This window comes from Bombina bombina, chromosome 1 (assembly GCF_027579735.1).
Source record: "Bombina bombina isolate aBomBom1 chromosome 1, aBomBom1.pri, whole genome shotgun sequence".
NCBI lineage: Eukaryota > Metazoa > Chordata > Amphibia > Anura > Bombinatoridae > Bombina > Bombina bombina.
The window spans coordinates 16,875,523-16,890,934 of NC_069499.1; the positions used below are offsets into that span (position 1 = coordinate 16,875,523).

The 15,412-nt window shown below is 40.5% G+C and overlaps 1 protein-coding gene across 1 annotated transcript; it reads right to left on the reverse strand.

Moving 5' to 3' along the window:
• Positions 1 to 2,418: 2,418 nt before the first annotated feature.
• On the reverse strand, positions 2,419 to 9,048 carry SIVA1 (SIVA1 apoptosis inducing factor). Its single transcript, XM_053689030.1, has 4 exons — positions 8,894 to 9,048; positions 6,653 to 6,820; positions 5,715 to 5,871; positions 2,419 to 2,581 (listed from the first exon to the last, which is right to left on the reverse strand). The coding sequence occupies exons 1-4, from the start codon at positions 9,009 to 9,011 to the stop codon at positions 2,524 to 2,526; spliced, it is 501 nt and encodes a 166-aa protein (XP_053545005.1). The 5' UTR covers positions 9,012 to 9,048; the 3' UTR covers positions 2,419 to 2,523.
• Positions 9,049 to 15,412: the final 6,364 nt, after the last annotated feature.

Below are 15,412 nucleotides of genomic sequence, written 5' to 3' on the forward strand. Positions count from 1 at the left end.
ACCATATTCCTTATTTAGGACCATATTGTCTACTTAAATCTTGTGCTTTTAGAGATGCAAGGGAACCATATATTGTCTGCTGTACAAATCTTGTGCTTTTAGAGATGCAAGGGAACCATATATTGTCTGCTGTACAAATCTTGTGCTTTTAGAGATGCAAATTGAACCATATATTGTCTGCTGTACAAATCTTGTGCTTTTAGAGATGCAAGGGAACCATATATTGTCTGCTGTATAAATCTTGTGCTTTTAGAGATGCAAGGGAACCATATATTGTCTGTTGTATAAATCTTGTGCTTTTAGAGATGCAAGGGAACCATATATTGTCTGCTGTACAAATCTTGTGCTATTAGAGATGCAAGGGAACCATATATTGTCTGCTGTATAAATCTTGTGCTTTTAGACATGCAAGGGAACCATATATTGTCTGCTGTATAAATCTTGTGCTTTTAGAGATGCAAGAGAACCATATATTGTCTGTTGTATAAATCTTGTGCTTTTAGACATGCAAGGGAACCATATATTGTCTGCTGTATAAATCTTGTGCTTTTAGAGATGCAAGAGAACCATATATTGTCTGCTGTATAAATCTTGTGCTTTTTGAGATGCAAGGGAACCATATATTGTCTGCTGTATAAATCTTGTGCTTTTAGAGATGCAAGAGAACCATATATTGTCTGCTGTATAAATCTTGTGCTTTTAGAGATGCAAGAGAACCATATATTGTCTGCTGTACAAATCTTGTGCTTTTAGAGATGCAAGGGAACCATATATTGTCTGCTGTATAAATCTTGTGCCTTTAGAGATGCAAGGGAACCATATATTGTCTGCTGTATAAATCTTGTGCCTTTAGAGATGCAAGGGAACCATATATTGTCTGCTGTACAAATCTTGTGCTTTTAGAGATGCAAGGGAACCATATATTGTCTGCTGTACAAATCTTGTGCTTTTAGAGATGCAAGGGAACCATATATTGTCTGCTGTACAAATCTTGTGCTTTTAGAGATGCAAGGGAACCATATATTGTCTGCTGTATAAATCTTGTGCTTTTAGAGATGCAAGGGAACCATATATTGTCTGCTGTATAAATCTTGTGCTTTTAGAGATGCAAGGGAACCATATATTGTCTGCTGTATAAATCTTGTGCTTTTAGAGATGCAAGAGAACCATATATTGTCTGCTGTACAAATCTTGTGCTTTTAGAGATGCAAGGGAACCATATATTGTCTGCTGTACAAATCTTGTGCTTTTAGAGATGCAAGAGAACCATATATTGTCTGCTGTACAAATCTTGTGCTTTTAGAGATGCAAGGGAACCATATATTGTCTGCTGTACAAATCTTGTGCTTTTAGAGATGCAAGGGAACCATATATTGTCTGCTGTATAAATCTTGTGCTTTTAGAGATGCAAGGGAACCATATATTGTCTGCTGTACAAATCTTGTGCTTTTAGAGATGCAAGAGAACCATATATTGTCTGCTGTATAAATCTTGTGCTTTTAGAGATGCAAGAGAACCATATATTGTCTGCTGTACAAATCTTGTGCTTTTAGAGATGCAAGAGAACCATATATTGTCTGCTGTATAAATCTTGTGCTTTTAGAGATGCAAGAGAACCATATATTGTCTGCTGTACAAATCTTGTGCTTTTAGAGATGCAAGGGAACCATATATTGTCTGCTGTATAAATCTTGTGCTTTTAGAGATGCAAGGGAACCATATATTGTCTGCTGTATAAATCTTGTGCTTTTAGAGATGCAAGAGAACCATATATTGTCTGCTGTATAAATCTTGTGCTTTTAGAGATGCAAGAGAACCATATATTGTCTGCTGTATAAATCTTGTGCTTTTAGAGATGCAAGGGAACCATATATTGTCTGCTGTATAAATCTTGTGCTTTTAGAGATGCAAGGGAACCATATATTGTCTGCTGTACAAATCTTGTGCTTTTAGAGATGCAAGGGAACCATATATTGTCTGCTGTATAAATCGTGTGCTTTTAGAAATTCACTGGTTACTTGTTTAGATACTGTAACACTTATGTCTGCATCTCACAGCTGCTGCACTAACATAAGCATTTCCCTCAGCAATATAGCCATGTGAGACAAGGAGATTTTCGCACCTAACTCAGTTAAAGGACCACTAAACACAGATCAGCAAATGCAAAAATCACTTAAGTTGTTACAGTTGTTCCTTCAACAAAGGATAGAGAATGAAGCACATTTAATAGGAGTGGAAAGTTATCCTCTATCTGAATCATGAAAGATAAGTCTAAAATAAAGGTTACGTTTCCATCAATCTACTGAAGTTTTGCCTAGGGCAGCGGTTATCACACTGAGCTAGCAAACAAGTCAGTGCCATTATGGAATTCTTTAGTATTTCTGTAACAGACTACAGCACCACCCGGTGGTCACAAAGTTTACTATAAAGATTTATTTATTTGCAACTGTTATACATAAAATACAAATATAAAATTACAACTTTAATATAAAAAAGGGAATCCACAAAAACAGAAAAATCCATTTAGACTTCAAACACAGAACAGGAAGAGCAGAACACTTGTTCGCTGAGGTTGTTTTCTCTGAAACAAAAGGAAAAAACAAAAACGTGCAGTAAATTAGTACATTTGTTTATTGAACCCGTCTATAAACTGCAGCCTTAGCTACCCTCAGTCCTGCAGCACTAAACACTACCCCCCCCCCCCCCCGTAGCAATATATAGTATTTTTTTATATTAAAAAAGATATTTAAACAATGCTATTGCACACTTAGACTATAGTGTAAATAAATTATATGCACTGGGAAACAAAAAAAATAAGTGGGACTCACTTTATTGCTGTGGTCTGGAACCAAACCCGCAATATCTGAGGTACGCGTGTGCAATATAAAAATGATAAATCCTTTATAGCTTTATCACCATCTCTAGTGTTTAATGTCCTTTACCTAAGCTTTCAGTAGAGATAGGGATACCACAGGCAAAATCAGCTATTTAAATTCTGATATAAAGGCAAATAAGCCATTTGTAAAAAATTTACTACACTCCAGCAGGTAAAAATTGATCACTTGGAACAAATTAAAGGGAAGAAACATTTAGGGTAAATGCCCCCCCCCAAAAAAAACACCCTAGGTAGGATCAAGAGCACCAATGCAAACCAACTGCAGAGGTGGCTGCACACGTCTCTTGTTATTGGCTCAGTTAATTATACCTCAGTGTGCGTGTGGTGTATGGAGTCGAGACGTCTGAAATACCCCCTTGGAACTGATCAAAATCATAGGGAAACAGCTTTTATGCACATAGGTGTTAGTTATCTGTAAACATCAAATACACGTCTGCACTGATAGCTAAACAGAAAATATGTTGTATTAAGACTTTTACAACTACTCGTGGATTGACCCCATGTGGGGCATTGAAGGCCTTGGGAAACAAAAGACAAATGCTGAGGTGTGACCCTGAGAACCTAATGTACAGACAGCAAATAAATGTATTTCTATTTGAATGCATGCCTCAGAATGTATTAAATATAGAAATTGTCTAATTCTCTATTACATGGATATTTGCTAAGCTTGGGAGGTAACTGTTTTAGTCAGTCAAAAATGTTTAATAACCTCTGTAGTGTTTATATTTTTCAGACATATAATCGCAGATCAGCATGAAGAAGGTTCATACATCCTGGGCTTATTAGAAACATAAAATATGGCATAATATATATATATATATATATATTTGTTTTGAAAACATAAAAGATCTTACTTAGCCTCTGTGTTTTTAAGAATATAAATAAACACTTGTGGACCTGAAAAGAAATTAATGACACTTATTACTTTATTTCAGATGGAATGCCTGCGTGAGATGAAATAAGTCATATGAATGTGCAATAAATGTTTATAAAGTTTTAAATACATCTTTTAAAATATAGTGAGATGAAGATATGGAAGTTACTTTGATGTGATATGACTATGAAATATAAATTATTTTAATATAAAAATGATCACAATATTTGTTTTGGATAAGTTATATCTCAATGAATTTTCTGAATAGTTGTTGCAGTAAATGATAAATGAATAACCCTTTCATAGAAATACTGATTTAGGTTGTTCAAATGTATAAAAATGATATTGCTGTGTCTGTTTGTAATACTGCCACCCGGTGTTGCCATGAGAGAACTACAGCCAGAAAGCCTTTTGGCTGTTGGGAATGAGATATTCCGGTTATCCAATGACAAGGCTCCGCGGGCGTTTCCATAACAACAATGTATACTAAAACAATTATCCAATGACAAGGGACAAGCAAAAAGGGCGTGAACGAAACAGGTTATCAATGATTATATATAATGGGAGTGTTGAATGCACAGGGGACAGTTGTCTGTAACTTGCTGAAACGAGTGATCTGATTTTAGCTGCGATATACCTGGGAAAATTTCACTTCAGCAAGGAGCTCAAAACTTAAAGGGACACTGTACCCAAAAAATTTCTTTCGTGATTCAGATTGAGCATGAAATTTTAAGCAACTTTCTAATTTACTCCTATTATCAAATTTTCTTCATTCTCTTGGTATCTTTATTTGAAATGCAAGAATGTAAGTTTAGATGCTGGCCCATTTTTGGTGAACAACCTGGGTTGTTCTTGCTGATTGGTGGATAAATTCATCCACCAATAAAAAACTGCTGTCCAGAGTACTGAAACAAAAAAAAAAAAGCTTAGATGCCTTTTTTTTCAAATAATGATAGCAAGAGAACGAAGAGAATTTGATAATAGGAGTAAATTAGAAAGGTGCTTAAAATTGCTGCTCTGTCTGAATTACAAAAGAAAAATTTGGGGTACTGTGTTCCTTTAACCCTGATTTGTGCAAAAACCTTCCTTCGAATGAGATGACCTAAAGACCGCTACGAATTGGTTCAAAATTGGTGAAGTATAATACAGTATATTGTTCTAATTAAAAAAAAAAAAAAAACTTGAAACAAAAAGGGAACTGGTGAGAGCATAGTCAACTTGTATTTAATAGATTTAAAGAGCAGATTATACTTTTAAACTGTATGCCATTGTTTCAGATAGCTCTTAGCCTGCCTATTTGTATGCAAGCATTTACTATTACTGTATGTAGCAGAGTTAAAGAAATAGTTTGGATCTTAAGTTAGCATTTCACAGCTTATATATTGTTTAAATCTGTATCTGATTTGTTAAGTAACTCATCTGTGCAAGTTCTGATTCTGTAAATTTTGTATTAGGATAAATTGCAGTTAAATAGCAGAATATATATATTATCCTATTGCTTAAGAGCACAGTTTAAAAAGAGTTGTATTGTTTGGATGTTAAAAGATTTGTAAATAAGGCTGGTTTTTAAGATAAGCGTGTATGAATTTTGCATAGCATATTTAAATAGTTTTCAAGCACATATAATATTTCATTTCCTTTTATTGCAAATATATTTCAATATGTTCATGGATATTAACTAAATAAAAGAATTCAGATATTTATATTAATTGTATGGTCTAGTAGGTGCATGTTGATTAAGGGTTTCTATTTTTAAGGAAAATCATTATTTGTATTGTGTTATAACCCTGCCATAAGCTGATATATTATTTGGATAGCACTAAGATTTTCATAAATATACTGGCATTTCTTTTTAAACAACAAAAATTCTGGTGTTGACTGTCCCTTTAATACTCAGCTGACATTTTATACCATAAAACTGCACGTGCGTTAGGCGGTACTTACACAGGAATGCCACAGAACGAGCAGGTTACTGCACTGCAGCAGCTACACAACTTGCAGCAATTGCGACATACGTATCGCTCACACTGTGAGCAGCACTCTTTATCCCCCACTGACCGGACACAGGAAGAGCAGGCTTTGGTGACACCCACAGGCGGCACTAACAGTGGAGAGAAACAAAATAATTTGCAAATGTGTAAGTCACTAAAAGAGAAAAAAATCCCCACAATCCACAAAAGTATGAAGTAGGGTGGGGCAGCATAATACATTTATAAATCCTACAAAATTACATAATCAAATAGATTTAATGAGACATGAAAGGGGGGGCTCACTTTATATTGGTTCTCATTTTAGCCAAGTGGTCAGTAAATTCAGCTGGTTGGTGTGCCCATTAAGTTGGCCCTGGGAAGAACACTGTATAGACTGAGCTCCTTCTAATCCCCCCCAGCTCTACGCCAACTTTTCTATCCCTGTCGACAGCATGGCCATCTCCCCAAGTTTGCTGCCTTGGAGTTACACTTGACTCAAATCCAGCCTTCATCCCCCACATCCAATCCCTTTCCTCATCCTGCTGCAACCACCTACGCAATATTTCCGAGATTCACACTTTTCTGAGTGCCATCACCACAAATAATCCATTCCCTTGTCATTTCCTGACTTGACTACTGCAATAACCTACTTACTGGCCTTCCTTTCTCCCGCCTCTCCCCCTTCAATCCATCCTAAATGCCTCTGCCAGGATGATCCACCTTTCCTTTCGCTCTGCATCTGCTGCACCTCTCTGCGAGTCCCTTCTTTGGACTCCCACCATTCACAGCAGACACCTATCCTCTAACAAACAAGTATACTCCAGCCCGCCCACTAATATGCACCAATGACCTGCTCCTTGCATCTGCGACTATCACCTCTTCCCATGCTAGACTGCTAAAGACAACACTTACACTTCTGTGCACTGGAGCTTCGCATCAGTTTCCCATCATGGCCAATAATGGTTTGTCCGGTTAGTAGCGCATGTGCATTGCTGTCTCTTTCTTCCGCACTCTCCATCTGGTGCTCTGTGTTGCCCATAAAAGCCTTTGCCCCACTGAACAGAAGTTTCTTGGTCTTTTCTAAAGAAAGAAATACGATCAATATGGAGTGAGTACTTTGTAAGACAGAACTTTAGCACTTGTGTGTACATTTAAATACTAAGCATTTTCTTATTGCACTCTCTCTTGCAAGTTTATCTCCTGCAAATAGAGTAACAAACCATTACAGTCAGCTCTAGAGCAGTGATGCACAACTGGGAGCTAGCTGATCACACTGAGCCAATGACAAGAGGCACGTTCATGGATAGCCACCAAAAATAGCCATGTTCACCAGGAGAGTGTTGTTGCTTACAGGCAGTTAACATCTAATTTTTTTCCCCCCAACACAAAGAACGGCTTCTTTCCCTTTAACAATTTAATATATTGCCTTAATCCATAAGTTTAGCATGCGTGTACGTTGTATAAACAAAACAAACCCTAACTAACCTAGCAAGATGCATCAAAACCACAGGGACAAATACTGGATAATATTGTGCAAGCATAAAACTCACTTCCAAATTGAATTAGTACACTGAGCTAGCAGTCATGTTTGCAGATACAGGTGCACATAAGTGTGTTTAAAGTGAAGGTAAAGTTTAAGCATTTGCAATACATGAATGCATTTGTTATTACCCGAAGGTAATCGCTAAGTTTTTTTTTCGCAATTTTATTCTTGTGAAAGTGTAACACAAATATCTGTGCAAATCCAGATCTCAGCATGTTGCACTTTCACAAGTAGAAATCCAGCTCCAAGAAGAACTGATGAGCTGCCACACCAGGCTACTGACGAAGTATCAGAATAGACATTTCTATTGGCTAAAGTAACGCCAGTAACTATACAAATACAGTGATCCCCGCAGCGACCCGGCAACGGCCTATACCCAGTGATCCCCGCAGCGACCCGGCAACGGCCTATACCCAGTGATCCCCGCAGCGACCCGGCAACGGCCTATACCCAGTGATCCCCGCAGCGACCCGGCAACGGCCTATACCCAGTGATCCCCGCAGCGACCCGGCAACGGCCTATACCCAGTGATCCCCGCAGCGACCCGGCAACGGCCTATACCCAGTGATCCCCGCAGCGACCCGGCAACGGCCTATACCCAGTGATCCCCGCAGCGACCCGGCAACGGCCTATACCCAGTGATCCCCGCAGCGACCCGGCAACGGCCTATACCCAGTGATCCCCGCAGCGACCCGGCAACGGCCTATACCCAGTGATCCCCGCAGCGACCCGGCAACGGCCTATACCCAGTGATCCCCGCAGCGACCCGGCAACGGCCTATACCCAGTGATCCCCGCAGCGACCCGGCAACGGCCTATACCCAGTGATCCCCGCAGCGACCCGGCAACGGCATTTACCCAGTGATCCCCGCAGCGACCCGGCAACGGCATTTACCCAGTGATCCCTGCAGCGACCCGGCAACGGCATTTACCCAGTGATCCCTGCAGCGACCCGGCAACGGCCTATACCCAGTGATCCCTGCAGTGACCCGGCAACGGCCTATACCCAGTGATCCCTGCAGTGACCCGGCAACGGCCTATACCCAGTGATCCCCGCAGCGACCCGGCAACGGCATTTACCCAGTGAACTCTGCAGTGGCATTTACACACACACACACATATATACACGAGTGCTTGACAAATCTGTTTAAAAATTAGAAGCCAGTAAGAATATTTAGGAGCCAGACAGTTGGATTTGTATATAGATATACCAAAAACTTAGGAGCCAGTGGCTCCCAGGTTTGTCGAGCCCTAATACACACACAATATTCAGTGCTCCAGTCCCATAAATTAAAGGGCCAGTCAAACAATCCCATGCTCCTATTCATTCGTGCATGCAGCTTTAATACTAGTGATCCCACAGTAAACTAGTGCCGGAGAACCGCAGAGCACTGCTATTGCAAGCAGAATCTGAGCCCGTTGCTGCACTAAGATCACAGCTGACATAAACCTATAATAAACACAAACATAACCCCAATGATCGCAAGGCACCGGCACCGCTCCCCCCAGGCTACTCCCGTCAGTAGTCACCCATCAGAGGGCCACAAATACTAGCACAGGCGGTGGTTAGAAGACTCGCCCGGTGCCAAGCTGAGGTAACACTGCTCTCACCGAAGATCTCCCGGCGGTACTTCTCCCCCAGCACCCCGAGGCTCAGCTCCTTGGTGCCCACACGAGTCTTGAGCTGCAGCGGAGATACATTCTCGAACGGGTAGGAGCGCTTTGGCATACCGGAACCGGAGCGACCTCACGTGACAGAAAACGCGCGAAACTGAAAGTGCTAACTACGCATGCGCCGCTCGTGCCTTATTTACACTGCGCTCAGCCAATCATAGCACCACAACAGTCTAGTAGGTAGACGCCCACTTGCCGTCCGCGAGACTCACCAAAGTGCTCAGCCAATCACAGGAAGCACCATAAACTGACAGTAAGAAGTACGCATGCGCAGACCCACATAAACATTGCCTCCCCACAACAAGGGAGCATGCCAAGCTAGCACCGCCTATGACAGCTGCTAGCTCCGCCTTCTATCTATTGGTCCAATCACTGCAGCAGATGGGACGTTACTCGCAAGGTGGTGTATAAGAGGGCGCGTTTGTCATTGGTGCCTAATATTAGGACACGCCCATGGATGCACTTGATTGGCCCCTTGACGAGTAAACCCCATAATACAAAAAGGAAATGCTCTTGCTGACTGTAATTCGTATTATGATGAAGAGCACTTTATTATAGCACTGTCACCAGCATGTAACTATGTGTTTAACCGCTGCAGCGATAAAGTCAGCACCAGAGCACCCATGCACTACTGGGAGCTAGCTGAGCACATCTGGTGAGCCAATGACAGGGGGCATATGTGTGTAGCCACCAATCAGCAGCTGATTTATCCATGTGTTTATCTGTTTCTGGCCCTACCTGTGTGAGAGCTGTATGCAGAGTCACAGGTGTTGTTTGTGGGAGCTAAACAGGGGAGGGAGGTAATATGCCCAGCTCCCCCCACTCTGAGCCCACCAACCCCTCGCCTAGACTGCGCACACGACCCACAATATCTATAACTGGAGCCCTTTGCAGTCAAATAGCCGAAAACATCAACAATTATATTCATATTTAATACATTTGTACTGTAAATATTCCAATGTTCTTCACATGGGGAATATGTTTTAAAAATAAGTATCTATAAATAGATATTCCTACATATATCTGTATATATCTATATCTGTATATATATAGTTGTGAAAAAGAAAATACACCCTCTTTGAATTCCATGGCCTCCATTACATATGCAGCGTCGCCCGCAAAATCCTCCGCCGCCAGATTTTACGCGATTTTGGTATTACATATACGGCGTAGCATACAAGTTACGAGCGTATATTTCACCCGTCGCTCGCAATTATTGCTCCCATAGGCTAACATAGAACCGCGTTGCAAATCGGTATCTAATATCCAGCGCAAGGACTTACGTGGCGAAAATGGAGAAATCTTACCATAAAAGGCAGCCGCAGCAAGCCTTGCGCTGAGTATGGGAGCACCGTAACTCCCGAAAATGCCTGCAAAAATAAACTAACACCTAACGCATGCTCAATGTCTATCTACCTGTCAACCGCAATCCCCCACCGCAATAACTAATAAATTATTTTTTTTAATATTTAATAGTAACTTTAGTATTTTGTAAATTAGGTAATTTTGTTTATTTAGGGGGGGTTAGGTTAGATTAGGGGTTAGGTTTATTGCGTTGTGGGCTATGGCGGTTTAGGGGTTAATACTTGATTAGGTTTATTGCGTTGTGGGTTAATGGCGGATTAGGGATTAATAGTTTTAATAGGTAGTTTGCGATGTTGGGGTTGGTGGATTTAGGGGTTAAAAATGTAGTTATTACCTGCGGTGTGGGTTTGGTGGCGGATATAGGGGTTAATAGTTTAAATAGGCATATTGCATTGTGGGGGGTTGTCGGTCTAGGGGTTAATACATTTAATATTAGTAATGAGAGGGGGTGATTGCGGATATAGGGGTTTTACGTGTCAGGCTTATTTTTGGGAGGCAGGTTAGACTTTTACGGGAGATTTGTTATTTTCTTTACTTTTCTTAGGCGCCGGCAGTTTCTAAAGTGGCGTAAGTCACTGGCGACTCCAGAAATTTATATTTACGCTCATTTCTGGACATCGCTAGTTTATCAGACTTACGGCACTTTATGAACTGCCGGCGGGGTTTATGTAATACCCTGATGTGCGAGGTGAAATTATGTACGGCGCAGGTTCCCACGCTTGCGCCAAAACCTACACCGTATATTTGATCGCGCCCTATGGTTTTACATAATAAAAATCATTTGGTCCTTAGCAGGTCTTAAAATTAGGTAAGTACAACCTGTGAAAAACTAAGTACACCCTTACTGCTTCCATAGGAATTAATAGGCTAAGTAACAGCCAGATGCTGCTAATCAAATGCCCTTGATTAATTGATCACCAGCAGGTGTGACCATCTCTATAAAAGCCAAAGTTTTAGCAGTTTGCTGGTCTGGAGCATTCAGGTGTGTGCCATTTCCAAACAATCGGCTAGATTACAAGTTGTGTGTTAGGCTAAAAAAGCAGCGTTGGGCGGTCCTAACGCTGCATTTTAACGCCCACTGGTATTATGAGTCTTGAAGTTACAGGCTCACCGCTCACTTTTTTGTCCAGACTTGGAAATACCGCAAATCCACTTACGTAAATTGCGTATCCTCTTTTTTCAATGGGACTTGCATAGCGCCGGTATTACGAGTCTGCCAAAAAGTGAGCGGTAGACCCTCTCCTGTCAAGACTGGTACCGCATTTTAAAGTCAGTAGTTAAGAGTTTTACACTACAACGCCGTAGCATAAAACTCTTAACTAAAGTGCTAAAAAGTACACTAACACCCATAAACTACCTATTAACCCCTAAACAGAGGCCCTTCCGCATCACAAACACTAAAGAAATTTTTTTAACCCCTAATCTGCCGAACCGGACATCGCCGCCACTATAATAAATATATTAACCCCTAAACTGCCGCACTCCCGCCTCTCAAACATTAGTTAAATATTATTAACCCCTAATCTGCCGGCCCTAACATCGCCGCCACCTACCTACATTTATTAACCCCTAATCCGCTGCCCCCAACGTCGCCGCCACTGAATTAAAGTTATTAACCCCTAAACCTAAGTCTAACCCTAAACCTAACACCCCCTAACTTAAATATAATTAAAAGAAATCAAAATAAAATTACTATCATTAACTAAATTATTCCTATTTAAAACTAAATACTTACCTATAAAATAAATCCTAAACTAGCTACAATATAACTAATAGTTACATTGTAGCTAGCTTAGGGTTTATTTTTATTTTACAGGCAAGTTTGTATTTATTTTAACTAGGTACAATAGTTATAGTAAATACTGTAATTATTAACTATTTACTAACTACCTAGCTAAAATAAATACAAAGCACCTGTAAAATAAAACCTAAGTTACAATTACACCTAACACTACACTATAATTAAATTAATTCCCTAATTAAATACAATTAAATAAAATTAGCTAAAGTACAAACCCCCCCCCACTAAATTACAGAAAATAATAAACAAATTACAAGATTTTTAAACTAATTACACCTAATCTAATCCCCCTAACAAAATAAAAAAGCCCCCCCAAAATAAAAAGCCCTACCCTACACTAAATTACGAATAGCCCTTAAAAGGGCATTTTTTGTGGGGCATTGCCCCAAAGTAATCAGCTCTTTTACCTGTAAAAAAAATTACAAATCCCCCCCTAACATTAAAACCTACCACCCACACAACCAACCCTACTCTAAAACCCACCCAATACCCCCTTAAAAAAACCTAACACTAACCCCTTGAAGATCACCTTACCGGGAGAAGTCTTCATCCAACCGGGCCGGTTGGTCCATCTTCAAGACATCCGACGCAGAGCATCCTCTTCATCCGACGGCTAACACTGAATGAAGGTTCCTTTAAATGACGTCATCCAAGATGGCGTCCCTTCAATTCCGATAGGCTGTTAGAATTCTATCTGCCAATCGGAATTAATCATCCAATAGGATTGAGCTGGCATTCTATTGGCTGTTCCAATCAGCCAATAGAATGCCAGCTCAATCCTATTGACTGATTGCATCAGCCTATAGGATTTTTTTCTACCTTAATTCCGATTGGCTGATAGAATTCTATCAGCCAATCGGAATTGAAGGGACGCCATCTTGGATGACGTCATTTAAATGAACCTTAATTCAGTGTTAGCCACCGGATGAAGAGGATTCTCCGGATGTCTTGAAGATGGACCCGCTCCGCGCCGGATGGATGAAGATAGAAGATGCCGTCTGGATGAAGACTTCTGCCCGTCTGGAGGACCACTTCGCCCGGCTTGGATGAAGACTTCTCCCGGCTTCGTTGAGGACTTCGGCACGGTTGGAAGACTTCTCCCGGTAAGGTGATCTTCAAGGGGTTAGTGTTAGGTTTTTTTAAGGGGGTATTGGGTGGGTTTTAGAGTAGGGTTGGTTGTGTGGGTGGTGGATTTTAATGTTGGGGGGGGGATTTGTAATTTTTTTACAGGTAAAAAAGCTGATTACTTTGGGGCAATGTCCCACAAAGGGCTATTTGTAATTTTGTGTAGGGTAGGGCTTTTTTATTTTGTGGGGGGCTTTTTTATTTTGTTAGGGGGATTAGATTAGGTGTAATTAGTTTAAAAATCTTGTAATTTGTTTATTATTTTCTGTAATTTAGTGTTGTTTTTTTTGTACTTTAGCTAATTTTATTTAATTGTATTTAATTATATTTAATTTAGGGAGATAATTTAATTATAGTGAAGTGTTAGGTGTAATTGTAACTTACGTTTTATTTTACAGGTACTTTTGTATTTATTTTAGCAAGGTAGCTAGTAAATAGTTAATAACTATTTAGTAACTATTCTACCTAGTTAAAATAAATACAAACTTGCCTGTAAAATAAAAATAAACCCTAAGCTAGCTACAATGTAACTATTAGTTATATTGTAGCTATCTTAGGGTTTATTTTATAGGTAAGCATTTCGTTTTAAATAGGAATAATTTAATTAATGATAGTAATTTTATTTCAATTTCTTTTAATTATATTTAAGTTAGGGGGTGTTAGGTTTAGGGTTAGACTTAGGTTTAGGGGTTAATAACTTTAATATAGTGGCGGCGACATTGGGGGCGGCAGATTAGGGGTTAATAAATGTATGTAGGTGGCGGCGATGTTAGGGCCGGCAGATTAGGGGTTAATAATATTTAACTAATGTTTGCGAGGCGGGAGTGCGGCGGTTTAGGGGTTAATATGTTTATTATAGTGGCGACGTTGGGGGCGGCAGATTAGGGGTTAATAAGTGTAGGTAGGTGGCGGCGACATTGGGGGCGGCAGAGTAGGGGTTAATAAATATAATGTAGGTGTCGGCGATGTTGGGGACAGCAGATTAGGGGTTCATAAGTATAATGTAGGTGGCGGCGGTGTCCGGAGCGGCAGATTAGGGGTTAATAATTATAATGTAGGTGTCTGCGTTGTCGGGGGCAGCAGATTAGGGGTTAATTAATGTAAGATTAGGGGTGTTTAGATTCGGGGTTCATGTTAGGGTGTTAGGTGTAGACATAAAATGTATTTCCCCATCAATGGGGCTGCGTTAAGGAGTTTTACGCTGCTTTTTTGCAGGTGTTTTTTTTTCAGCTGGCTCTCCCTGTTGATTCCTATGGGGAAATCGTGCACGAGCACGTTACACCAGCTCACCGCTAACGTAAGCAGGGCTGGTATTGGAATGCGGTAATGAGCAAAATTTTGCTCAACGCTCACTTCTTGTCTGGTTTGTAAAAACTCGTAATACCAGTGCTGTCTGTAAGTGAGCGGTGAGGGAAAACTGCTCGTTAGCACCGCACAGCCTCTAACGCAAAACTCGTAATCTAGGTGATTGTAAAGTTCATCATTCTACAGTGAGAGATAATTCACAAGTGGAAAAGACAGTTGCCAATCTTCCCAGGAGTGGACGTCCCAGCAAATTCACCCCAGGGGCAGACATTGCAAAAATATAGTTACATCTCAGACTCTACAGGCCACAGTTAAATGTTACATTTCATGACAGTACAATTAGAAAAAGACTTAACACGTATGGTTTGTATGGAAAGGTTGCCAGGAGAAAGACTCTTCTCACTAAAAAGAACATGGCAGCACGGCTTAGGTTTGCAAAGTTCTATCTGAACAAAACACAAGACTTCTAGAACAATGCCCTTTGGACAGACAAGACCAAAGTGGAGATGTATGACCATAATGCATAGCGAAAACCAAACACAGAATATCAGCACAAACACCTCATACCAACTGTCAAGCACGGTGGAGGAACAGGGGTGATGATTTGGGCTTCTTTTGCACCCACAGGACCTCGGCACCCTGCAGTCATTGAGTTGACCATGAACTCCTCACTATACCAAAGTATTCTAGAGTCAAATGTGAGGCCATCTGTTCGACAGCTAAAGCTTGACTGAAATTAGGTCATGCAACAGAACAATGATCCCAAGCACACCAGCAAATCTACAACAGAATGGCTGAAAAAGAAAAGAATCAAGGTGTTGCAATGGCCCAGTCAAAGTCTCCACTTCAATCCGATTGAA

What these genes read in the sequence shown, in the direction of transcription:
- SIVA1 (XM_053689030.1), bottom strand. Translation starts at nt 9,011, where the DNA reads ATGCCAAAGCGCTCCTACCCGTTCGAGAATGTATCTCCGCTGCAGCTC. An exon ending in GTACCGCCGGGAGATCTTCG is followed by an intron (nt 6,821 to 8,893) that starts GTGAGAGCAGTG and finishes TTCTTTCTTTAG; the next exon opens with AAAAGACCAAGAAACTTCTG. An exon ending in AAGCTCCAGTGCACAGAAGT is followed by an intron (nt 5,872 to 6,652) that starts GTAAGTGTTGTC and finishes CTCCACTGTTAG; the next exon opens with TGCCGCCTGTGGGTGTCACC.